At 41.7% G+C, this 27,655-nt stretch overlaps 1 protein-coding gene across 1 annotated transcript in view; it reads right to left on the bottom strand.

The window, feature by feature from the left end:
• Positions 1–27,655, bottom strand: part of LOC126272823 (cytochrome P450 6k1-like) — a 73,250-nt gene that overhangs the window by 38,026 nt on the left and 7,569 nt on the right. The window contains exons 2-4 of the mRNA XM_049976019.1: positions 24,807–25,036; positions 9,251–9,489; positions 4,158–4,420 (exon numbers count right to left, since the gene is read on the bottom strand). Coding sequence (XP_049831976.1) covers positions 4,158–4,420; positions 9,251–9,489; positions 24,807–25,026 — 722 coding nt within the window. The 5' untranslated portion in view covers positions 25,027–25,036. The remainder of the gene's footprint in view (positions 1–4,157; positions 4,421–9,250; positions 9,490–24,806; positions 25,037–27,655) is intronic.

The raw sequence follows: 27,655 nt of genomic DNA on the forward strand, positions 1-27,655 counted from the left end.
GCACCATGAAGATATAAGGCGACCATCTTGGGAGCTCCACACCTTGCAGGACCTTCAGCTATATACCCACTCTTACAGAGTGCATGTAGAATAGTGTTGGTGTAGTGAGAACTGATGGAATGTGATGGCACGCAGCAGAATGCGGTACAGTCTGTCGTCGAGCTCATCGTGAAACTGGCTATCCCTTAAGGCGTAGCTGCAGATAGTGCGATACTATTTTTTATAGGTACGGAAAAAACAAATATCGAGAGACTGATTTTGTCCAATGGTTCCAGGTGGTACAGGTGGTATGAACTGCCATATCACACACTTTTCGGGGAGGGATAGTTTTCACTAAAAGAGCATGATTTTAATATGTAAGTAGGCTGTTTAGGATTTTTTATTGGTAACGCCGCCGCCACGTAGCGCTCTGTATGAAAATCACTGGTTGTGCTGTGCGCAGTCTGTGTTTAGTTTGCATTGTTGTCTGCCATTGTAGTGTTGAGCAGCGGCAGCTGGATGCTAACAGCGCGTAGCGTTGCGCAGTTGGAGGTGAGCCGCCAGCAGTGGTGGACGTGGGGAGAGAGATGGCGGAGTTTTGAAATTTGTAAGAATTGGTGTCATGAACTGCTATATATATTATGACTAGTTAGGTAAATACATTGTTTGTTCTCTATTAAATTCTTTCATTTGCTAACTATGCCTATCAGTAGTTAGTGCCTTCAGTAGTTTGAATCTTTTATTTAGCTGGCAGTAGTGGCGCTCGCTGTATTGCAGTAGCTTGAGTAACGAAGATTTTTGTGAGGTAAGTGATTTGTGAAACGTATAGGTTAATGTTAGTCAGGGCCATTCTTTTGTAGGGATTATTGAAAGTCAGATTGCGTTGCGCTAAAAACTATTATGTGTCAGTTTAAGCACAGTCGTGTAAAATTTTTCTAAGGGGACGTTTCATATAGACCAGTCTTATATAATTGTTCTAAGGGGACGTTTCAAATACGCAGACCAGGAAGCAAGCAAAAACAAGTTATTTTAGCCTGCTTTTGGGCGAAAGCAATGCTTATACCATATTCGTACTTCTCTTACGCCCGCTTTACCGTCCTTGCTTGCTGTGACGTAAATATTCCCTACTACTCTCGGAAGACCACGCACACGATAAAGAATCGTAGGGAACAGAGCACCTCCTACTTCTCGCAGCACTATAAATAACTCTTCACAGGATTTACCTTCCAAATAACAGTCGGCATAATTGTATAAGAATGCGTTAAAGCACTGGTGTTAGTTGATATTGTCCCAATTCTCTTGCTACCTCTGATTGCCAGGGCTCCTTTCATATGTATTTCCCATTGAAAGCCTAAATGGTCGGAGTTGGAAACAAATTCCTTGCTGAACGGAGGGATACGTTTGTTTATTTTCTCTATAAATTTTAGAGTCGATTCCGTAATTTGGTGTGCATCGTCTAGTTGGCACTTTCTTTGGAATTTCTTTATCTTACGTCTTCCAAAACTTTAGCACTTGCTGAAGTAATGCAATCATCCACTAGTTCCCTTGAAATCACTGTAATCTATGTGGGGCGCTGTTTGATGGGCATAACTATCATGCCCACTCTGAAGATTGTATAGAGAATCCTTGAAACGCTGAAACACTAGTTTTTGTAACAAGTGTGCCTTGTCCTTCACTGAATATCCGTAATTATTCTTATATATTACATCGTCATATTGCTCAGGACTTACTCGAAATCCGTTCACAATTTTTTTTTTACTATGCTGCTGATGATCTTCCAGGTACGTAAATATGTCAAGTACCCGCTCCTTGGACAAGGATTCTCCTTTACTACGTTTCTCTGGATGATGATGATGTTTGGTTTGTGGGGCGCTCAACTGCGCGGTTATCAGCGCCCGTACAAATTCCCAACCTTTGCTCAGTCCAGTCTCGCCACTTTCATGAATGATGATGAAATGATGAGGACGACACAAACACCCAGTCATCTCGAGGCAGGTGAAAATCCTCGACCCCGCCGGGAATCGAACCCGGGACCCCGTGTTCGGGAAGCGAGAATGCGACCGCGAGACCATGAGCTGCGAACCGTTTCACTCCAGAGGGGCTTTGTGGCTCCCTGCCCGACATCGATGATGATCCATGGCTCTACACCTGTTTCAACATCGCTTTGACTTGTGAAGCACATGTCGTCGTCAATGTATCTTCCGCACAGTCGAGGATATACGACACCACACACTCCATAGACTCACCTTGCAGAAACGCTAATACACTCCTGGAAATTGAAAAAAGAACACATTGACACCGGTGTGTCAGACCCACCATACTTGCTCCGGACACTGCGAGAGAGCTGTACAAGCAATGATCACACGCACGGCACAGCGGACACACCAGGAACCTCGGTGTTGGCCATCGAATGGCGCTAGCTGCGCAGCATTTGTGCACCGCCGCCGTCAGTGTCAGCCAGTTTGCCGTGGCATACGGAGCTCCATCGCAGTCTTTAACACTGGTAGCATGCCGCGACAGCGTGGACGTGAACCGTATGTGCAGTTGACGGACTTTGAGCGAGGGCGTATAGTGGGCATGCGGGAGGCCGGGTGGACGTACCGCCGAATTGCTCAACACGTGGGGCGTGAGGTCTCCACAGTACATCGATGTTGTCGCCAGTGGTCGGCGGAAGGTGCACGTGCCCGTCGACCTGGGACCGGACCGCAGCGACGCACGGATGCACGCCAAGACCGTAGGATCCTACGCAGTGCCGTAGGGGACCGCACCGCCACTTCCCAGCAAATTAGGGACACTGTTGCTCCTGGGGTATCGGCGAGGACCATTCGCAACCGTCTCCATGAAGCTGGGGTACGGTCCCGCACACCGTTAGGCCGTCTTCCGCTCACGCCCCAACATCGTGCAGCCCGCCTCCAGTGGTGTCGCGACAGGCGTGAATGGAGGGACGAATGGAGACGTGTCGTCTTCAGCGATGAGAGTCGCTTCTGCCATGGTGCCAATGATGGTCGTATGCGTGTTTGGCGCCGTGCAGGTGAGCGCCACAATCAGGACTGCATACGACCGAGGCACACAGGGCCAACACCCGGCATCATGGTGTGGGGAGCGATCTCCTACACTGGCCGTACACCTCTGGTGATCGTCGAGGGGACACTGAATAGTGCACGGTACATCCAAACCGTCATCGAACCCATCGTTCTACCATTCCTAGACCGGCAAGGGAACTTGCTGTTCCAACAGGACAATGCACGTCCGCATGTATCCCGTGCCACCCAACGTGCTCTAGAAGGTGTAAGTCAACTACCCTGGTCAGCAAGATCTCCGAATCTGTCCCCCATTGAGCATGTTTGGGACTGGATGAAGCGTCATCTCACGCGGTCTGCACGTCCAGCACGAACGCTGGTCCAACTGAGGCGCCAGGTGGAAATGGCATGGCAAGCCGTTCCACAGGACTACATCCAGCATCTCTACGATCGTCTCCATGGGAGAATAGCAGCCTGCATTGCTGCGAAAGGTGGATATACACTGTACTAGTGCCGACATTGTGCATGCTCTGTTGCCTGTGTCTATGTGCCTGTGGTTCTGTCAGTGTGATCATGTGATGTATCTGACCCCAGGAATGTGTCAATAAAGTTTCCCCTTCCTGGGACAATGAATTCACGGTGTTCTTATTTCAATTTCCAGGAGTGTATTTCATGTGCCATTTCTTTCTCACTCTGCGAAACTCCCTGGGTTCCTTTATGGCGAAATGTCAACTTCGGCAACTGTTGTAGATATACTGCAATGTTTGCATTGTTCATCGTTGCCATTGTTCTGCTTTGTATCAACACCACTAGCACCGTAGCGTTGCGAGTTACTCGTCGTCGAAGCAGTTCAACCGTTGGATAACTACTGTCCTGCCCCCTCTTGCCATTAGCAGCCAATATTAGGTTGCATGGTAGGCAATATGTGGGGCGTCGAATACCGTAAACAACATTGGCCTTGTCAAGGGTTTCCTTGTAAAATAAGCCGTAACGTCAGTATTGCCTTGCGATTTTCTAAATTTCTCCGGCACGCAAACCTATCTTCCCGCTCAGGCCGCTCTTTCCATTCTTGCGAAAATAATTCGTGATTTATTAAACTGATAGTTCTGTAATAAGCGAATACGTGACATAAGAGACTTCTGCCGGTCGCGTACTTACTTGAAAAACGAAATTAGCCTGGGATTTATAGCGTTGACGAGTGCGTTAATGGTGGCCTGGAGACTCGGCTGGAAGATCTTGCGCCCCCACTGTCTGAAGGCGGCCTCCGGGTTCCGCTGGCAGTTTACCTCGATGCCGAAGGCGACGGATGCGATGATGTCCGTGGCGTAGCGCGCGCCTATCTCTCGCATCTCCATCACCTCTCCTCGTGACGCAGGCTCCTCCAGAATGTCCGCCATCTCACGGCCACAGTCCACCATAGTCTGGAAACGAAACACAATACAGCTCTAGTGCCTCGACTGCTGCGGAGCCTTATCATAGGATGCAAAGTCAGCTTAATAATATTTAACAGGGATGTAGTGATCGATTTCTAAATAAGCTGTCCGTCTAAGTAGGTAGAGTAGAAAGAGGAAACCACTGCTGTTATCTGTATTGGGACTCAAGTGTTAATAGTAAGTAAAGACCTAATCAGCCCGTCCGGTTGGTCGTGCGGTCTAAGGCACGGCTTTCCTGGCGGGAAGGAGCGTCTGGTCCACGACAAGAATCCTCCCGGCGGACTGGTGTCGAGGTCTGGTGAGCCGGCCAGTCTGTGGATGGCTTTTAGGCGGTTTTCCATCTGCCTCGGAGAATGCGGGCTGGTTCCCCTTATTCGGCATCGGCTACACTATGTCGGCGATTGCTGCCCAAACGAGTTCCTCACGTACGCGTCCACCACCATAACTCTACCACGCAAACATAGGGGTTACACTCGTCTGGTGTGAGACGTTCCCTGGGGGGGTTCATCGGGGGCCGAACCGCACAATAACCCTGTGTTCGGTGTCGGGCGGCGGAGTGGTGAAGTGGACTGCGGTAGTCGTCGTGGGGTTGTGGACCACTGCGGCTGCGGCGGGGACGTAGCCTCTCCGTCGTTTCTAGGACCCCGGTTAACATACAATACAATACAATACAAAGACCTAATCAGACAATATTTCAAAGAATATACTGGTTCCTATATTTATTACAGATGTCAGTAACTCTGAATATGCATTATCTATTTCTCATGATTGAGCTCCAATCAGTCAGTGCCCTGTCAAACTAAGCACGTTCCGACTCTCCAGGCGTCTTTAGCTGATATGGTCAATGGCTTTTGTATGGTACTGACAGCTAGTAACATTATTCTTTATTGAAACATAATGGGTCTCGAGGCCTAAAGCCGCGTCGTCAGGTGCAATCTACGGGTTGAAGAGGAAAGTACAGTGATTCCGTACATATTCCCATAGTCTCATATCTTTATGCTCTTCATAAAAATGCTGCCGGATATGATCGTCTTCACTGCTAAGTATTTCAGCCATCTATCTGGCCGCCATCTTCACGTGCGACCGCCATGTACTCAATCATGCTGGAACAATATGGACATTACAAACGGCGGTTACTTTATACCCCGAGTCCAGGCTACTGCGCCTGCGCGAGAAGCGGAAGAGCTGCCCCCTCCGGAGCGAAGAATTGCAGCGCCGCCGGCGGTAGAAACTCGCGAAAGTGATAAATAGCAAATTAAGATATAGCGGGCCGATAGCCAGACCGTTGTTGTTTTATATCAGATAAAATAGAGTTCCACGCCTTGCTTAAAGGAAAGCCTTTATCTCTATTAATAACGTCATCAGATAATCGTATTTCGATGGATTCCTTGAGCACACAATCCCAGTAACGAGAAGCTGGAGTAATAATTTGCGTCTCTTTAAACGACATGCTACGCCCTTTGTTGAGACAATGTTTGGCGACGGCAGATTTTTCAGGCTGGAGCAAACTTATGTGACGCTGATGTTCCACACATCGGTCATGAACAGAGCGAATAGTCTGTCCAATATAGGCCTTTCCACAATGACAGGGAATTTTATAAACTCCAGGCTTTGTCAATCCCAAATCATCTTTAACAGATCCAAACAGGATACTAATCTTGGCCAAAGGCAAAAGAACTTTTAATATCATATTTCCAGAGATTTCTAGAAATTTTTTGAAGAAATACTTCCAGCGTTGGGTAGGAAAGCAACTTTTTATTAGTGTCCGGCGCTGGTTCACTTAATGGTCCAAACTGAAAAGCACGATTACTTTGATGATCGGTATATCCGTTGAACTTGAAGACAGCCTTAAGATGATCCAGTTCCTATGCCAAATATTCGGAATCAGAAATGGTATAAGTTCTCTTGGCCATTGTGCACAGAACTCCCATGCGCTGATGTGTATGACAGCTCGTAGAATGAAGACAGTGGTCCGTATGCGAGGGTTTATCGTATACGTCATGTCCCAAGGTACCATTTTCTTTTTTATGTACCAGAACATCCAAAGAAGGTAATTTGCCATCTTTCTTCAATTGGCATCGAAAATTTGATGCTTGGATGAAGACAGTTAAAATGGCCTAACACCGATTAAGACCTTCGATTCCATGTGGCAAAACAATGTAAATATGATGCACGTATCTCCAGAAACATGTAGGTTGAAGAGAAGAAGACCTGAGTGCGATATCTTCATAATCTTTCATAAAAAGATTGACGACAATAGCGGAAAGAGGCCTCCCCATAGCCACACCGTCAGTTTGTTCAAAAAATGCGTCATTAAATAAAACATATGCCGATGTCATCACATGGCGACACAGCTCAGTAATTTTATCATCCAAAAGTTGACCAATTAACAACATGGACTCTTCCAAAGGTACCTCGGTGAAAAGAGAAAGCACATCAAAACTAACTAAAAGGTCAGATGTTCCAATGTATAAACGCTTCAACCGTTGAATAAAATGAGTCGAATTGGATAAATGATATGTATAAAGCCGTGCACAACAGAATGTACTCTAATTAAATCAGATGCTGCTGCCATAATTGGATCTGAAAATGAGGCACTGAACGTACTCGATAAGTTTTGCTGTTTGGGAAGTAAAATAACTGATAATGGCCGAATTAGAGAAGATGTAAAATACAGAATGGCAACAGCAAGAAAAGCGTTTCTCAAAAAAAGAAATTTGTTAATATCGAATAAAAATTTAAGTGTTAGGAACTCGTTTCTGAAGGTATTTGTCTGGATTGTAGCGGTGTTCCGAAGTGAAACGTGAATGATAAGTGCTTCAGACAGCAAAAGTTTTTGAAATGTGGTGCTACAGAAGAAGATTGAAAATTAGATTGGGATCGAATAATTAAAGAAAAGGTATTGAATCGAACTGGTGAAAAATTAATTTGTGGCACAAATTGAATAAAAGTAGATATAGTTTAATAGGACACATCCTGAAAGAAAGTGCAGAGGTATTGAAGCTTGAATACAAAAAGCAGATGCAAACTGATGTAGGGTGTGACAAGTGTGGAGAGATGAAGACACTTGCCCGGGGTAGACTAGTATGGAGAGCTGAAGTAAAACAGGTTTAGAACTCAAGACCACAACGACATATCGCACTATAGCTAATATTTCACCTTATGGTGGCATAACTAAAGGCGAAGTTTCATCAACTGCTGCTCACAGCTTAGCCATCATTCTGTCCAAAGTCATTTCCATAAACGTCGCACTCGCAAGACTTATTCGTCATAAATTCTTTTTAGCTATCATAGAATTCTGGTATGTTTTTGAGCTAATACGAGGGTCACTCCAAAAGAAATGCAGACTATTTTTTTTTAAATCCATCTTTTATTCTACATGTTTGAAAGTTTTACAGTGAGTAGATACATTATGTAGAAACGATATTTTCATTTCTCCATACGATTTCCATCCCTCTCAACTGCCTTACGCCATCTTGGAATCAGCGCCTGTATACCTGCACAGTAAAATTCTGGACCAAACTGTTGGAGCCACTGTTTGGCAGTGTGCACAAGGGACGCATCATCTTCAGACTTTGTTCCACGAAGAGAGTCTTTCAGTTTCCCAAAGAGTTGATAGTCACATGGAGCCAGGTCAGGACTTTAAGGCGGATGTTACAGTGTTGTCCATTTGAGTTCTGTGATCGCTTCTATAGTTTTTTGACTGACATGTGGCCGTCTATTGTCGTGCAACAGCAAAACATCCTACTTTTGCCGATGTGGTCGAACACGACTCAGTCGAACTTGAAGTTTCTTCAGTAACATCACATATGCATCAGAATTTATGGTGATTCCACTTGGCATGATGTCCACAAGCAAGAACCATAACTTTTCCAGCAGAAGGATGGTTTTGAATTTTTTTTCTTTGGTGAATTTGCACGATGTCACTCCATTGATTGCCTCTTCATCTCTGGTGAAAAATGATGGAGCCTTGTTTCATCACCTCTGACAATTCTTCCAAGAAATTCATCTCCACCATTCTTGTACTGTTCCAAAAGTTCGCTGCATACCGTTTTTCTTGTTTCTTTGTAGGCCACTATCAACATCCTGGGAACCCCCCTGGCACAAACCTTTTTTAACGCCAACACTTTCAGTATTCTGCAAACACTTCCTTCCCCTATCCCAACGTAGCGTGACAATTCGTTCGCTGTGACGCGTCTGTCAGCAGTCACCAATTCGTTAACTCTCTGCACAGTGTATGGAGTTTGTGCCGTACGAGGCCTGCCGCTGTGAGGATAACCCTCAATATTGCCGTGCTCGCTTTCATCACGTAATCTGCTTGCCCACCGACTAACTGTACTGCGATCGTGAGCAGCATCTCCATACACCTTTTTCAACGTCTTGTCGATGTTTCCCACCGTCTCGTTTTCACAGCACAGGAATTCTGATACAGCACGTAGCGTCTGAAAAAATTCAAGTGTAGCAGCCATCTTGAAGACATGTTGTGACGGCGCCACTCACGGGAACAGGTTGAACTAAGTTTGAAAACAAGCGGGAAGGATGTATGTACACACTGTAAAATTTTCACACATACAGAATGGAAACTGTATTTTTACAAAAATAGGGTGCATTTATTTTGGAGTGACCCTCGTATATGCGTTAATACACGTGTTTCGGAAAACAGGCAGAAGTTCATTGGAACTATCATTAATAAAATTAGATACTGTAACTAAATTTCAATTAACTTCTGCCTGCCATGTAAAAGTGAGCTGTTGTCCCTGAAGTAGAGTAAACAGTGCTTTGGACGTGCTTTTGCGGTTAGTAATCCGGTCAGCTCACCTGGAACATCATCCTCATCTTCCCAGACGTGAAGGTCGGCGTCAGCTTAACGCGCAGTCTCCGCCACTTGTTGCCACCCAGGAAGAAAAGGTGCCTGGCCAGAGGCTCCGACTCGTCCACCTGTATACCTCTATCCTGGAACTTCCAGAAGTCCTTAACCAGGATGGTGCGGATCAAATCGGGATCCACTATCAACAGACTCGGCCGATTGAAGAAGTACATTCCGCCGAAACGATTCCCTAGAACAAATGAACTCATTTTTTACAAGTACTCTCTCATATTAGAGTTATTGCGTGATACATTCAAAATTTAATACCAAAGGAGTTTGATAAAGTACAAGTTATTGGAACTGAAATTCACACTTTTAAATTTTGACGGTATTGGGGATAAAATACAGGAGGCGAAAGGTTGTACACAGCTTGCACAGAAACCGGGCCACAGGTACACTAATAACCAAACTGGTACACCTTGTAAGTAGGCTGTTTAGGTTTTTTTATTGGTAACGCCACGTAGCGCTCCGTATGAAAATCACTGGCTGTGCTGTGTGCAGTCAGTGGCTGGTTGGCAATTGTTATAATACTCGTAATTGTAGTGTTGGGCAGCTGGACGTTATCAGCGCGTAGCGTTGCGCAGTTGGAGGTGAGCCGCCAGCAGTGGTGGATGTGGGCAGAGAGATGGCGGAGTTTTGAAATTTGTAAGAATGGATGTCTTGAACTGCTATATATATTATGACTATTAAGGTAAATACATTGTTTCTTCTGTATTAAAATCTTTCATTTGCTAACTATCCCTATCAGTAGTTAGTGCCTTCAGTAGTTTGAATCTTTTATTTAGCTGGCAGTAGTGGTGCTCGCTGTATTGCAGTAGTTCGAGTAACGAAGATTTTTGGTAAGGTAAGTGATTTGTGAGAGGTATAGGTTAATGTTAGTCAGGGCCATCCTTTTGTAGGGATTTTTGAAAGTCAGATTGCGTTGCGCTAAAAATATTGTGTGTCAGTTTAAGCACAGTTATGTATAATTTTTCTAAGGGGACGTTTCATATGTCGACCTTTAGCCGAGGATACCTCACTGGAATCTTCTAATTTTTTTCTTGTAGTTTGTGTAATTAGTGTAGCTTTTGTTTATTGCTAGCGCGTAATTATAGAGAAAATTTCCTTTGTAGTTGTAGTTTTTCATTGTTGTACAGTAAAACAGTTCTGGCATGCATGTAGATTTTTTAGCAAGTATTTCGCAGTTGCGCTTGCAATTAACGAGATATTATTTTCAGTGCTACGTTAATGTGTTCTCTCATTTTTGCTCTTAAAATTGCGCTTTTCTGTGTTACCGTGTGAAATATTGTGACAATAATGGCGTGTGAAAAACGTAACAATAGGCTCCAAAGTAAACTGGGAAATAATAGTGACGACGAGCGTAGCTTTTCAGCACCACTGTGTAATGAATTAACAGACATTCAAAGTAGTAATTTGGTAGTTGTGCATAGAGAAATGGAGCGGGCTGCAAATAATGGTGTAGGCAGTGAAACAATTAGTGAACAGGGAAGCATTATCGATCAATCGGTCGGCAACAGCTCGCCTCAGGATTCCGAAATGACAGGACACAATCTTGCAAATACTGTAGATTCAGATTTTGCGTCCTCACCATTTCCTCAAATAAATCAAGACACATTTTCTGCTTTTCAAATGCGAATATTGGCGGTTAAAATGCACTGCCGAATAGCACTGGGGAACATGTTTCAGACACCAGTGCGCTGTTATTACAGTTAATGGAACAACTGGGACAAAGGCTACGAAAGTTAGACACAACGCTTGAACAAAATCAGAAACAAATGGGATAAAATCTTCAAAAGTTAGAGACAATGGAACAAAATCAGAGACAAACACAGCAACAGTTAGACACAATGGAACAAAATCTTCGGAAGTTAGACACCACACTTGAACAAACACGTGAAGATTTAACTACTGAGTTACATAACATTGAATCTAAATGTCAAAAAATCTGTAATGACGTAAAAACACAAATTTGTGAGAATTTTCAACCTATTTTTTCGCGGCATGAAAATGCATTACAGAATCACGAAGCAGCCATAAAAGAACTGCAAACTATTGTTCGTGAAAATCACGACACCTTGCAAGCTAAAATGGACCCAGTTGCATCCACCGATTCGTTTACGTAACTTGCAAGAACTCAGGAAAACTTAAAGGACACAGTAGATTCGATTTCAACACAAATGGACACTCTGAAACTTGTTTCAGAAAAACACACTGAGGAAATGTGTTCACTATCGAAGAAAGTAGCCGAACTTTCGGATCAGTTCACTAATTTATCTGCAAAGGTAGATGATGATCTGAAGACACAAGACCTGTAGCCATCACTGACACAGAAGAGTATGAACAAATTAAGAAATTCAAACAAAATCTGAATCAAATCAATACGCAACACCAAAGAGATATCCGGGAAGTACAAGATCAGCTGACACCGGTAATACAAAATTACGTATTTCAGAGGACACTCGCGCTCCAATACGGGAAGAGGGACATAGAAATACGGAACTGCCACAAAATAATAACAAAGGGCACTTCGGAAATTATGAAAGAAATTTGCAAGGTACACCGAATTTTGAGATGGAACCGCCGAAACGACGTAACAATGACCGACATGCGACTCGCCGACATGATGATTTTGACTATAAGCTTTTCATTACTACACGTAAGTTCAAAACATTTAAGAATTCTGGCAACGACATTCATCCACAAGCGTGGCTTCATCAATTCTCTCATTGTCCCCCCCCCCCAACTGGTCATTAGAGCACAGATTAGAATTTATGTGTGGCTACTTAGAGAATGAACCAGCTGTAAGAATGCGATCGGTAATTCACGATTGCCACAGTGAAGGAGAATTTTTCCATGCCTTCCTCTCAGCATATTGGTCTCAAGCCACACAAGACCGAGTAAAACATGGCATCATAATGATGAAACATTTCGAACAATCTGAATTTTCCAGTCTTGTGAAATATTTTGAAGACATGTTGCACAAGAATCAGTACCTGTCAAACCCATACAGCCCCTCAGAACTCATCCGCATTTGCTTAATCAAATTACCTGAACATATACGACAGATTATTTTAGCAGGACGATGCAAAGACGACATTGAAGCTTTTCAGGGGCTGTTACAAGAACTGGAAATTGACACTGACAATCGCGGAGCGCGAAAACAGTAGCACAACAATTACAGGTCACATCTGTCACAATTCCGCGATGACAGAAATAATACACGACATGGCTATTCGTACAACGTAAATCGTGACCAAAACAGACACCATCTGTATGACAACCATTGGCAGAATAGTAATTATTACAGGGAAAGATCACCTCTCCGCGGTAATGACTATCACAGAGACAATCAGAGAAACAGACAATATGGAAACCAAAATAATTATTATCAAGGGAGACAGAATAACTTAAGACGCAACGGTCCAGCGCGCAGTTACGATTCAGGGAGAAATTCTCCACCACGTGACCGACAAGAAAGAAACTATGGAATCTACTGACATGACGACAGACGTTATGATCGTAACGACAGACCTGAATTGCAGCAGAACTGGCGGGATTCAAACAGAGCAGGGCCCTCTCGTCAAGGTGAATTTGTAGAAGTTAGGTCTCCAAATCCCAATAACGACGCGCGCCAACAAAGACACAATAGGCAATGACTCATACCGCTGGCAGCCACAAAACGTACTTACGAAACTGACGACGCAGCTGCCATAGCTAGTAATTACGTAAAAATGGAAGACATTAGGGACATCTTACTCCAGGAACACGACGTAAAACATAACAGCATTGCATATCTTGTGATTCACATTACTGTAAATGACGTAAAATTTACGGCAGTACTTGACTCAGGCAGTCCCATTTCAGTAATTAGTGAAACAGCTTTTAGCAAATGCAACAAATCGAACGATTGCCCCATACTTCCGTTACGCAAGATTAAATTACAAGGAGCAGTCATTGGAAAAAGTGTAGATGTACGCCAACAAACCAACTTAGAATTCTTTTGCCAAAGCCACAACTTCTCTATGAACTTTCTCATTGTTCTATTATTGTCGGCGGAAATTATATTGGGAGTAGACTTTTTGAATGAATACAAAGCAATCTTAAACTCTCACGATGCTGAAATAAGTTTAGAGAAAGAAGGTAAGTCAATAGCTTTGAAATTTGAAGATTGGTTCTCAAACCATGACGAGGAAATTAATCGGCTTTACCTTCTGTTAGACAACAGTTCGGAATTTTCTACGGAACTAGACACTAGCAATCACTATGCAAGTACTGACAGGGATGATATCGACGACATATTTGATACTAATGAGTTAATTCAGAATAAAATTCGAACAATTGAGAATTGTAATGACACTGATAGGCAAGACCTTTTTGAGATTTTACAAGCACATTCCACAGTTTTTACTCACAAAACAGGAACAATCAAGGGATTTCAATATCAATTTCGTGTTCGTGAGCATACTAAATTTTGTGTTAGACCATACGTAATTCCAGCACATTATAGGGACCGTGTTAGAACAGAAATACAATCTATGCTTGACGAGGGCATTATTGAGCTTGCAGTAAGCTCATATAACAATCCACTACATGTTGTTGAGAAGAAAAATGGATCGATCAGGCTTGTCTTAGATTCGAGGCAAATCAATACTATCATTATTCCTGAAACAGACAGGCCGCAAACGTTGGAAGAACTTCTCCAAAATTTTAATGGTGTAAAAGTGTTGTCTTCCATTGATCTCAGATCCAGCTTTTATCAGATCGAATTTCATCCAGAATGTAGAAAATACACAGCTTTCCTTTGTATCGGCGTTTGTCATTAGTTTCGGAAACTTCCTTTTGGTTTAAACATTTCTTCGGCAGCATTCATTCGTGGACTAAATTCCATATTACCTGAGTTCTTAAAACGTAACATCACCTTATATGTGGACGATATTCTGATAGCAGAAGCCTCATGGGAACAACATAATCGCATCCTCAACAGCGTGTTACATATTTTTGCAGAATTTGGAATTACAGTTAACTTGGAAACGTCTGAATTCGGTAGGACAAAGGCGAAGTTTTCGGGACATATTATTTCTTCTGAAGGCATTCAGCCGGATTCTGAAAAGTTAGAAGCAATCAGAGCCATTCCAGTTCCATCCACAAAAAAACAAGTCCGAAGTTTTCTAGGTCTCGTTTTCTGAATATGAAAATTCTAGTTACACCAAAACTTTGTTCTCTCACTGAAAAAAATACTATTTGGAACTGGGACGAACAAGCACAGTTGGAATTCAATTTTTTGAAGAATCGCTACTTAACGCGCCAATACTAGCTCATCCAGATCTGTCACAAGATTTCTGCCTTAGCACGGATTCTTCTAAAGTCGGTCTTGGTCCCCATTTATTTCAAGAAGCCATAGAAAATGACACTACCGTTCTGAAAACCATTGCTTTTGCTAGCCGAGTGCTAACAAAATCTGAAAAGAATTATTCCGTTACTGAATTAGAAGCTTTAGCTATCGTTTGGGCATTTAACAAATTCCGTTTCTTTCTTTATGGTAAGCACGTAAAAGTATACAGTGATCATCGTGCATTACAATTTCTTATGTCTTCAAAATTAAATCATGACAGGTTAAAACGTTGGGCATTGTTCCTGCAAGAATTTCGCTTCACAATAGTCTACATTCCCGGCAAGGAGAACATTGTTGCGGACGCACTGTCACGCTCACCGGCTGGGCTTGAGAAAAGTAACACAGAAGGCAACCTCGAGAAAAATTTCAGTATTCTTTACATTCAGAAAGTCGCCTTTGAAAACTTCATCACCACATCTTTAAAGGACATCGCTCATGAACAAGATAAAGATCCGATTTGGAAAGACAATAAAAGTAAATGGCACGAAAAGCCGCACACTCAGATTCGGCATTATTATCTGGTTAGAAACAACATACTCTTCCAACGCTGCACTGTTAATGACAAGCTATAGGTACTTTGCATTCCAGACGATTTTGTTAATAAGCTCATTTGGTACATTCATTTCAGCTACGCCCATTTTGGTCTTCGAGCGACTTGCTACTTTAACAATATGGAAAAGAGAATTCGAAGAGTCTTGTCTATTTGTAAACTCTGTCAAAAGGCGAAACCATCTACTATTTCACATCGTGCTCCGTTGTTTCCTATCATCCCTTCTAAATTAAAAGAATTTGCTGCTGTTGATCTCTTGGGACCTCTTGTCAGAACATCGAATGGATTTTCGTACGTTCTAGTCGATGTTGAACTTACTTCAAAATTTGTTTCTTTCACTCCGTTACGTAAAGCCACTGGACGGTCTATATCCAACGCCTTTGTTAAAAATTTCTTACGTGAAGTTGGACACATTAGTAAAGTCATTTCAGATAATGGACCGCAATTCAGATCTGCTGTTTGGTCACGCATGCTTCGGAATCATAAAATCAAACCTGTTTTTATTTCATTGTACTCACCACATTGTAACCCGTCTGAACGGATTATGAAAGAAATCTATAAGCTTTGCAGACTTTATTGTCACAGAAAGCATCAGCATTGGGACAGATATTTACACTTATTTCAAAACGTGCTGAATTAAATGCCTCACAACTCCACTGCATTACCACCTACTCTTGTGCTAAAGAATGAAGAACCACCGAACAGAATCAGAGAGCTTGTACCTTTTCCGAATACACGTAAACTTCGACACAAAGACATAATTGATTTAGCTATTAAAAATATAAAATCTGCAGCAGACAAAAGGAGAAAACTACACGACAAAGCAAATGCAAAGAAATTATATACTGGTCAGAAAGTTCTAATTAAAGCTCATTCATTGTCACATAAGAAGAAACACTTGAGTCACAAATTCATTCTAGTTTACAATGGACCTTACAGAATCCGACGTATACCACATGATAATTGCGTTGAAGTTGAAACTCTGCGTACTAGGAAGAGTAAAGGTTTACACCACATTTCACATGTAAAACCGTTTATTGAAAGATAATTTGCTTTTTAACTTTGTCTTTGGCATAAAACTTTTCACTTCACATTTCTAGTATGCTTCGTCAGACATAAGAAATTGTTAACATGCAACAATGTTTGAAGTTAAATATCCAGTCTAGAACCTAGGGAACACTTTTAAACAGAAATTACGAATGCATTGTTTTAGTGAACAGACGACACACTGTTGTTATTTGTGCATTCTTGCTTGTTAGTTGTACGATTACGTAACGACTATAAGGCTTACATACTTAGAACATATACTGTTAATGAGATTTTAATGCAACATTTTGGTTTAGTTGAAAAGACATCCTTTATTAGAAGTACTTTCTGTGAGATCAAAGATGACTTAGCATTTGGTTTCTTTGATAGCTACACGATTATATCACGACGCTACTAATATGTGACACAATTTACAATGTTGCTTTTGAGGTGTTTCTGTTTTATATCTGCACAGTTTTTCTGAATTATTCTGGAAAGTAAAAAATGTTTTAGTAGTAACTTTTGTGGTATAGCTACAATGAGACAGCCTTCTCCGTAGCACAACAATACGGTACAGCACAGCACTTCCTTCATCACGGCAATAAGCATAATAACTAAAATATCTATACGCAAAGCAATTCACTTCGTTTATTACAAGGGAAGTACATTGACTTCAGCAGAACTTTGCTTACAGAGGACGATAACTACGACACTTCCACAGAATTATCTTACAACAAGACGCACATTTAGCGCTACAGGACACGCATTTGAGTGATTAATTTTGTACTTGAACCATTTATTTCTCAAGATTTTTAAATTACAAAGGTTTTCCGTGATACATTTCATTCCATTGCTGCAATCTGTAACACCTGAGGGTATAATTACATTATACTTTGTGTACCATGTATTTGGCAAGCACAAGGAGCCCTAACTAATATGGTATTTGCTTATACAACTTTACATATCGGTACCATATTTCTCTAACACAGAATTACACAGCTATCTGATTATTTAACTAAGAAACAATTTTTTTTCTACATCAGTGACACATGTTTACCCCATTACACAGTTGGATTACTTCACACATACGAAATTGTATTTTGTCTGTGCTTTGTGAACTGTTCATATTTTTTCAGAACCATTGTGATACTATGAGAGCTTTGAATGATGTATTTGGTATGGGATCATGATTTTTAAAGTACGTTTGAGGTAGATGACACTTTTGACATGAGCACAGAATTTTTTTTTAGGTTTTGAAATTATTGAAGGGAGCTGCGAAGATTTTGAGATTCGGCTGAGGTTTTATGATGTTATCATGACGATGTGTATTACGTTGTTGCGGTATGTTTATGATCAATAAGCTGATGCTATATGAGTTATTTGATTATGCTACGTATCTGTTATGATGAAATATTGAAGAAGTGTCGACGAATAAGGTAAGGAATAATGAGTAATGGTTAGGGACTCTGGTTTGTGAAAAAGGTTGCTGGAAACCAAGAATCGTACTTTAAGAGTTATGAAATGTATGTAAACGCGTGAATGTATTACAATGACGACGAAAATTTTTTGGACACTGTTATATCAATAGGATTTTGTTTCTACAGATGTGTAACGCAAATTCTTGGCTTGTGAAATTTTTTATAAGAGATTGCCACTGTAGCGGAAACTGGTGTCATAAATATTTCGGTAAGAAAGTTAAGTGACCACCTGCACGTAATGCGTCGTGGGCACCCAGCTGCGCGACAGCCACCTAACAAAAGAAAGCCATTAGGCGGACAAAAAAAAAAAGAGGCCATTATCCTCGCTATTGAAATTTCTTTGTCGAAAGCATCGCAAATACGACACGCTGAAACTTCAAAACATATTATTACACTGTGGAGCTCTTAATTTATAATATTTACTAAAATTCCTAATGAAATGATGAGAAACATTTTACATCTATTGTCTTTGCAGTTGACAGATTGCTCATTTTGTTTAATATCTTGTTTCTAGGTGCACTGCAGCATTGTTTAAAAATAAAGTTTAATATATGTACTAATATAAATATTTTATGCCTACAGATCCAGTAAATAATAATTTTATTATAACTTCCAAAAAACCGAGGGAGCACAAAAAGACATTTCCACTTCACAGGAATTGCATACATAATTTTTGTCAGTGACTTGATAAATTATCTGCTAGCATAAGTTCTCGTGATGCATCACCCTAGTGTTAAGATGTGACATAGGTATTAAACATATTTTTTCTGCTTGAGCTTTGTCATGTTTAGATATAAATTATTGCATTTGCTGCTGCTGTTTGCCAGGCATAGTGCTACTGAATTTCACTTTGTATTACTCTGTCAAGCTAGTTTTACTACTGATTTATTTTTCTTGTTGCTGCAGATAGGCTCATATTAGTGATAATGTTGCATTTTCTTTGCTAACTTATGTATATGTATATATTGCTACGTGCTTTGGCAATTTCATTTTTTTTATTGCTGTTTGTATCAACTGTTTTGTGCTGCTGCATTGCCTCGTCCTTTAGTTTAGCATCTGAGCTCAGTAGATGTAAGTTAGCTTAAGAGGGGGTAGACTACATAAGAGAATGAGTTGCGATGAATTGGAAGAAATCCATTGAGAAGTTATACGAAAAAAGTACAGAAAGCAGGTATAGATAGGACTTTTTGGCAATAATGAAGAACGAAGGGAGATCTCCAACAAGTAAAGAAAGTTTTGTTTGCAAAATACTGCAGTAAAACAAACGCTGTCCTTTCCTTGTGTTATCCCACTATGTGTTTGTGTACCCTTGGGTATTTGTGTTCTTCCTGTCTTTATGTGTGTATCTGATGAGAGTTACATTGTAGAATTTTTCTGATAACATGTTATTTACTTTGTAAAGATGTTTAGACATTATTTATCTGTTCTGTTTTGTTGCTCATATGTGAAGTTGATGTTTAAAAGTTATTCTGATCTTTTATGTATGTACTTATGTCATAATTTTTGTAACACTGATGTATTTGTTATTTCGATTCTTTTGTAAAGGCTGTATTACTGCAAATGTTATCTGTACTATTATGTTCTTCAATTATATATTTTGTACCTTTGTTATTGTATTCTCATGTTATAAAATTGTAATTGGCACCATTTCATCAAATTAAGTAACTTGTAAATTACATTTCACTGCACACGTTTCTGTTCAGCAAGGGACTGGATAAGAGCCTTGCTGGTTCTAAGGACATTTCAAACAAATTCTTTGTGAGTGGACAAGTGGTGGTTTATGGACTTGCTATATTCTCTGCAAGACTTTTCGATGGTGATTGTGCACCTGCACAGTTGCAACAGATGGCTGCTGGCCGTCTCTACCAGGACTACAGTGGGTCTGCTCTGTGATGACCAACCTACCAATGTTCTTCAAGACTTCGATTGCTCTGTTGTGACCCATTACCTGTCTGTATGTCAAGAGTCAGCACTGTCTTTCCGTTGGAAAGACAACTCTACTTCAAGACTGCATGGAAATCCACTACTTCCGTGTGCATTTTCTTTTACTGCTCAGACATTGAGAAAAACACTGCTATTTTATGGTGATGAATGATCAGGACTGTCTTTATGGACTGTGAGAAAATTTTAGCTTTTGACCAACATTGTATCAATAAGTGTGAGCATTTCATATCTTTGTTATTGTAATAATGAATTTTTTTTTCAAATCTGTATTGGCCACTGCCCAAAACAATTTGTAAAATTTTTTGTGGGGAGCGTGGGGCTATGTAAGTAGGCTGTTTAGGTTTTCTTATTGGTAACGCCACGTAGCGCTCCGTATGAAAATAACTGGCTGTGTGCAGTCAGTGGCTGGTTGGCATTGTTATAATACTCGCCATTGTAGTGTTGGGCAGCTGGACGTTAACAGCGCGTAGCGTTGCACAGTTGGAGGTGAGCCGCCAGCAGTGGTGGATGTGGGCAGAGAGATGGCGGAGTTTTGAAATTTGTAAGAATGGATGTCATAAACTGCTATATATATTATGACTATTAAGGTAAATACATTGTTTGTTCTGTATTAAAATCTTTCATTTGCTAACTATCCCTATCAGTAGTTAGTGCCTTCCATAGTTTGAATCTTTTATTTATCTGGCAATAGTGGCGCTCGCTGTATTGCAGTAGTTCGAGTAACGAAGATTTTTGGTAAGGTAAGTGATTCGTGAAAGGTATAGGTTAATGTTAGTCAGGGCCATTCCTTTGTAGGGATTTTTGAAAGTCAGATTGCGTTGCGCTAAAAATATTGTGTGTCAGTTTAAGCACAGTCATATATAATTTTTCTAAGGGGATGTTTCAACCTGCCTAATATCGTATAAGGCCCCTGCGAGCACGCAGAAGCGCCGTAAAATGATGTGTCATAGACTCGACTAATGCCTGAGGTAGTGGTGGAGGGAACTGACACCATGAATCCTGCAGGGCTGTCTGTAAATCTCTAAAAGTACAAGGGGGGGGGGGGGGGTGGGAGAGGAGAGATCATTTCTGGACAGCATGTTGCGAGGGATCCTAGATAAGCTCAGTAATGTTCATGTCTGGTGTAACACCTACAGCGCCTCTCGGTGTTGAAAAAACAAAAATAGCTCCCAAATTAGCTCCCATGTCCTTAAAATATCAATTCACAAAATGACCCAAGTCCCTCCACAACTAGTAATTACGAAAAATAAATAAAAAACAAATAGAGGGAAATATCTAGTATAGAAAGCAAAAGAAAAGAAAAAGAAAATTTAACTATAAATTTTAGAAACATGGGAAGGGGGAAAGACAATAGAAAATATTGGAAAAATAGTTATTTCAATACGTAAGAAAATCAATATTATAGTCATAGAACGTAGGTCTGGGACACCAAAGATAGTGTTTATTAAAGTATAAGTAGCCATACGTTGTAATTAGTATACTCCAGTATCTAGTCTGTTCTAGTTAGGAAGTTGTTTAGGACGTACAGTTTTAGAGAACAACAATTGGGACTTTATTACACTGGGATCAAGAATAGATCGTGATGAGAATGTTTTTGAGGATTGTCAGTTCAAGACTTTAATTTGGACATTTATCAGATTAGATCAACAGGAATGTGAATAGTAATCTCTTTGGCTTTAATCTCAATTCGTGTGAATATTCAAACGCTTTACTGAATTGAGAATTTTAAACGGATTCGGACTTTGAATTGTGATAGTGGGAAACTTAACTTCACGCGACTAGCTATCATATTTAATGACAGTTTGCGGATATTAAATAGAAATAAAATATTTACCGAAAGTGAGAGGATATTATCTAACATCTCTGATGCTAGCGGGAATCCTACTTAGACATCTAATTAAAGAACGTCTTTGAATGAGATCGTATGAGTGAACCTATTTATTAATAATTCTTGTCAATAAACTGACGTTGTTAATTTGAAACATAATACAACTCTTGAACATTAATTTAACTTAGATTAATAAACGTTAAGGTTACGTGATCTCTGCCAAGAACAAACTAGCGATTCCTAACTAAAACAATTGAACGAATGGTTAAAGTATCGTCGTCTGTAAACATTGGTAGTAAAGCTACTAAAGATTTTTTTCTCTCAGAGTTGGGAAGACTATACGTGTAGTGACCCACGTTTAACATTGGGTTTTAGAAGTAATCAAACTGATACTTAGCCGGGACATTATTAAATAAAAGTAAAACTCTTCAATGACAGTCAATGTGTAAAAAATAAAATCAAACTTTCACCTGTTAGACGAAGAAGCGAAAACAGAAAAAGGGCAGCTACACTGGGAAGTATGGTGCACAGCGTAAGTGTTTAAACTCAGAAGAGTGTTCCTTGAGCCATTCTGTAGCAACTCTCGATGTATGGGGTGTTGCATTGTCGTGCTGGAATTTCCAAACTCCGTCGGAATGCACAATGGACAATAACGCATTCAGGTGATCAGACAGGATGCTTACGTACGTGTCAGATGTCAGAGTCATATCTAGACGAATTAGGGGTCCCATATCACTCCAACAGCACACGCCGCACACCAGTACAGAGCCTCGACTAGCTTGAACAGACTCCTGCTGACATGCAGGGTACATGGATTAATGAGGTTGTCTCAATACACGTACACGTCTACCCACTCGACACAATTAGAAACGAGACTCCTACCGCGCAACATGTTTCCAATCATCAACAGTCCACTGTCGATGTAGACGGGCACAGGCGAAGAGTAAAGCTTTCTGCTGTGCAGTCATCACGGTTACACGCATGGGCCTTCGGTTCCGAAAGCTCATATCGATGATGTCTGGTTGAATGGTTCACACGCTGACACTTCTTGATGGCCCAGCTTTGAAATCTGCAGCAATTTGGCCGCGCGGGATTAGCCAAGCGATTAGCCGGCAAGGTAACTCATCGTGTTCGGTCAGAGGGTTAACTACCCTCTCTTATAAAAAAACGGAGTTAAATGGATCAACGACGAACTGAAACGGGTGTCTTGCGACGTCCGCCCCAAACGAACGAAAACGAACAAAATGAGAATTAAAAAAAAATCGGTCTAGGGCGCTGCGGCTGGTCCGGGCAGAGGTTCGAGTCCTCTCTCGGGCATGGGTGTGTGTGTTTGTCCTTAGGATAATTTAGGTTAAGTAGTGTGTAAGCTTAGGGACTGATGACCTTACCAGTTAAGCCTCATAAGATTTCACACACATTTGAACATTTTTTTGCAGCAGTTGGTGGAAGGATTACACTTCTGTCATGTTGAACGATTCTTTCCAGTCGTCTTTGGTCCCGGTCAATCAAGACCTTTTCTCGTCCGTAGCGATGTCGGAGATTTGATGTTTTACTGCAGTCTCGATATTGACGGTACATTCGTGATAACCTGCCATTGTGGTAGCAGTAACTGATCTAACAACTGCGCCAGGCACTTGTTGTCTTATATAGGCGTTGCCGACCGCAGCGCCGTATTCTGTTTACATAAACGTATCTCTGGCTTTCAATAGGCATGGCTATACCATTTTCTTTTGCGGTTCAGTGTATAAGAGTAGAAGAACATGAAAGGGAAGTAGTAACGGAGTAGACAGTGAAAAAACGTCGCAGGCGTAGCCTATAACGGATGTTATTCAATCCTCACATTTGGCAAGCAGTAAAGGAGACCAAGGCGAAATTTAGAGAGGGCATTAACCCTCTGACTAATAATTTCACGTCAAACACATTAATGTAAGGTTATTTAAATTAATGGAAATGTGCATTTGGCGTTATTGGCTGGGAAGGTCCAGCCACCGTGGTGCACGTCTTCTTTCATTCGACGCCACAATGGACGACCTGCGCGCCAGGTGGGGATGAAATGATGATGAAGACAGCACAACACCCAGTCCCTGAGCGGAGAAAATCCCCAACCCAGCCGGGAATAGAACCCGAGCCCGTAGGACGGCAATCCATCATGTTGACCACTCAGCTATCAGCGCGGACAGTTAAACTAATGTCTTTGTCAGAAGTAACAGTAAGAGAAGAATATTTCGTTTTACAAGGGTTTTGGGAGTGGAGAATAGGATATACAGTATTGTTCATAAGCACATCCATGTGCCGTTCTGAATCATTGATTGTTCACTCCTTTGAAAGATTCAACTCTATGAATCAGTTCAGGAGCGGATCCCCCATCTCTAGTACACAGACAGCATTCATCTGCTCAGCTGAGATCTCAGAATCTACACAGAGTTCTACGTAAATACTTGCACCAAGACTCCAACAATCCTAAAACCAATCACTGTGGAACAACAAGGAGAAGTCACAAGTCGACACACACAGAGTTTCCATAAGCAGCCGGTGAACAAATACACTTCTTCCAATGAGACGACCGATCGAACAACCAACTAAGGTCGCTCCCAACTCAAGTTATGTGTGTTGGCAACAGTCGAGCGAATCATGGCTGTCCGGAGCTCACTGCAGCTCCATCCCGACTCCCTTGATGTCCATTCGGAACTCAGAGACACGGCGACCCGGGCACACTGGCTCGGACCCAACCTTGCAGAGATAACTCTTGCCCATTGGCCACGACATCTCTGCAGAAGGAAGATACTGACCCATGTCCGGGAAGATGACCAACTGACGAGGCCCAGAAACGGTCAAAAGACCAAATAAACGTCGGCCATTGAGACGACCAACAGAGTGACCACCAGCGGTCGTTCCCGCTCCAGTCTCCTTCCGTCGGACAGTTCATGTGTGTGACCAGCGGTCGGCAAGTACTGGCTGTCTGCACCTTATTGGCACTCCGTCCCCCGACTGCCGCTCCATCCCCGACCGAACTGATGACACACCGTGACCCGGAAATACCAGCGGTCACTCCAGAGATAATACAACAGTGCACTATCGATACGCGCAGCTGATGCCACCCACGGGCAAGCAAAGCAGCAATTTAGTGACACCAGTAAATCGAATAAGGAGGACGCCACAGTACCGTAAAGACAAGGTGACAAGCAATAAACGACATGAACACGAGCCGCGCACGGCTCAGTAATGTTTTAATAAAAGTGATTTTTTTTGCATCCATTGTCTGTTAAGTGTTGTTTATATTTTGACTTACCTTTCAGCTTCCGGTATGCGTCAGTGACATCCATTGGCATAGACCGCTTGCCCACAAAACTTTCGTATACATTGCCAAAGGGGAACTGAGGTTCCAGGTAAGGCACTCCCTTCTTCTGCCAGTACTTGTACGAGTGGGAGAACCAGACGTACACTGCCACCACTGCCAGCGACACGACGACGAAAAGCTCGGTGAGCCACGATTCCGCGTACAAGCCCATGCTGATGGACCTGAAACACCAAAAAAACGGGCTCGCGTGAGTGCCACGAGCTGCTGGATGATTCTCATTACTACTTGCTACAGTGCATGGGCGATCTGTGACCTCTACGCCTTCCCCGCTCCCTATCTCTTTGTCACTATCTCTCTTTCAGCCCATCACTTTCTCTCACTCTCGCCAGTGCACCCTGAACCCCATTCCGTGGGCGATATCCTCTGCCGACGACCAAACATTTTAGCAACACTTACGTGGAATACTGTGATTCCCAGACAGTTTCATTGAAGATTCAGTATCTGAAAGCATCCCTGAGTCATTCATACACTTGAGATGTAATCGTTGGTGAAAGTAAAAGTTTTGGGAATGATGTCAAAGAAAACCGTCATTCTCAGACAAACAGGCATCAGTACCAGTAAGAGATACCTAATGTTTGATGATCCGAGGAACATGAACTGACATGGTTTTGATCAAGTTCTGCAAGGATATTCTATATTGAAAATGAACAGACACGTGTCGCTAGACACTCCCTAATTTTTGAATAAAACGAGGCCACAGATATTTTGGAAAAACATATTTTCAACGCTATACATAGAAATATGGTCTAAAAACAAAGATTTTTATTGACATAATGTCCGCAGCTCGTGGTCGTGCGGCAGCGTTCTCGCTTTCCGCGCCCGGGTTCCCGGGTTCGATTCCCGGTGGGGTCAGGGATTTTCTCTGCCTTGTGATGACTGGGTGTTGTGTGATGTCGTTAGGTTAGTTCTAGGGGACTGATGACCATAGTGCTCAGAGCCATTTGAACTATTTATTTACATAGTATTGGGTCCAAAGTTCATAATGATCAAGTTATTAACGTTTTTGTGTTTTCATGCTGTACCTTGAGTACCCGTCATTCGTCGGCGGTGGAGCGGTAAAAACACAAGACTACCAATGACTGGTCCGTATTAGAGTGTTGGTCGTTGTGTTTTTTCATTCGATCTTTTTGGTGTACCTTGTAATATTCTCATAATCAGAATACTTTTCTTTGCCTTTTTTTAAATTAAACTTATGGAAATATCATTAATAATCACCTAATTATAAGTAATGTATTGCCAATTTTTTCATAGCGAAGTTGTTGTTGTGGTCTTCAGTCCAAAGACTGGTTTGACGCAGCACTACATGCTAACCTATCTTGTGCAAAATTCTCTATCTCCTAGAAACTGCTGCACCCTACATCCTTCTGAATCTGCTGAGTGTATTCATCTCTTAGTCTCCCTCTACGATGTTTACCCTCTACGCTGCCCAATACTAACTTGGTGATCCCTTGATGCCTCAGAACATGCCCTACCAACCGATCCCTTCGTCTAGTCAAGTTGTGCCCCAAATTCTTCTTCTCCCCAATTCTATTCAATACCTCCTCATTAGTTATGTGATCTACCCATCTAAACTTCAGCATTCTTCTATAGCACCACATTGCAAAAGCTTCTATTCTCTTCTTGTCCAAACTAGTTATCGTCCCTGTTTCACTAACCATACAAGGCTACACTCCATACAAATACTTTCAGAAACTACTTCGTGGCACTTAAATCTGTACTCGATCTTAACAAATTTCTCTTCTTCAGAAACGCTTTCTTTGCCATTGCCGCTCTACGTCTTATATCCTCTCTATTCCGACCATCATCAGTTATTTTTGCTCTCCAAACAGCAAAGCTCATTTAGTACTTTAAGTGTCTTATTTCTTAATCCAATACCCTCAGAATCACCTTACTTAATTCGACTACATTCCATTATCCTCGTTTTGCTTTTGTTGATTTTCATCTTGTATCCTCCTTTCAAGACACTGTCCATTCTGTTCAACTGCTCTTCCAGATCCTTTGCTGTCTCTGACAGAATTACAATGTCATCAGCGAACCTTGAAGGTTTTATTTATTCTCCATGGATTTTAATACCCACTCTGAATTTTTCTTTTGTTTCCTTTACTGCTTGCTCAATATACAGATCGAATAACATTGGGGATAGGCTACAACCCTATCTCACTCCCTTCCCAACCACTGCTTCCCTTTCATGCCCCTCGACTCTTGCAACTGGCATCTGTTTCTGTATAAATTGTAAATAGCCTTTCGCTCCCTCTATTTTACCCCTGCCACCTTTAGGCTTTGAAAGAGGGTATTCCAATCAACATTGTCAAAAGCTTTCTCTAAGTGTACAAATGCTAGAAACGTAGGTTTGCCTTTCCTTAATCTTTCTTCTAAGATAAGTCGTAAGGTCAGTATTGCCTCACGTGTTCCAGTATTTCTACGGAATCCAAACTGATCTTCCCCGAGGTCGCCTTCTACTAGTTTTTCCATTCGTCTGTAAAGAATTCGTGTTAGTATTTTGCAGCTGTGGCTTATTAAACTGATAGTTCGGTAATTTTCACATCTGTCAACACCTGCTTTCTTTGGGATTGGAATTATTATATTCTTCTTGCAGGTATTTCGCCTGTCTCATACATCTTGCTCACCAGATGGTAGAGTTTTGTCAGGACTGGCTCTCCCAAGGCCGTCAGTAGTTCCAATGGAATGTTGTCTACTCCGGGGGCGTTGTTTCGACTCAGGTCTTTCAGCGCTTTGTCAAACTCTTCACGCAGGATCTTATCTCCCATTTCATCTTCATC

This window comes from Schistocerca gregaria, chromosome 5 (genome assembly GCF_023897955.1).
Source record: "Schistocerca gregaria isolate iqSchGreg1 chromosome 5, iqSchGreg1.2, whole genome shotgun sequence".
In the NCBI taxonomy this organism is placed as follows: domain Eukaryota; kingdom Metazoa; phylum Arthropoda; class Insecta; order Orthoptera; family Acrididae; genus Schistocerca; species Schistocerca gregaria.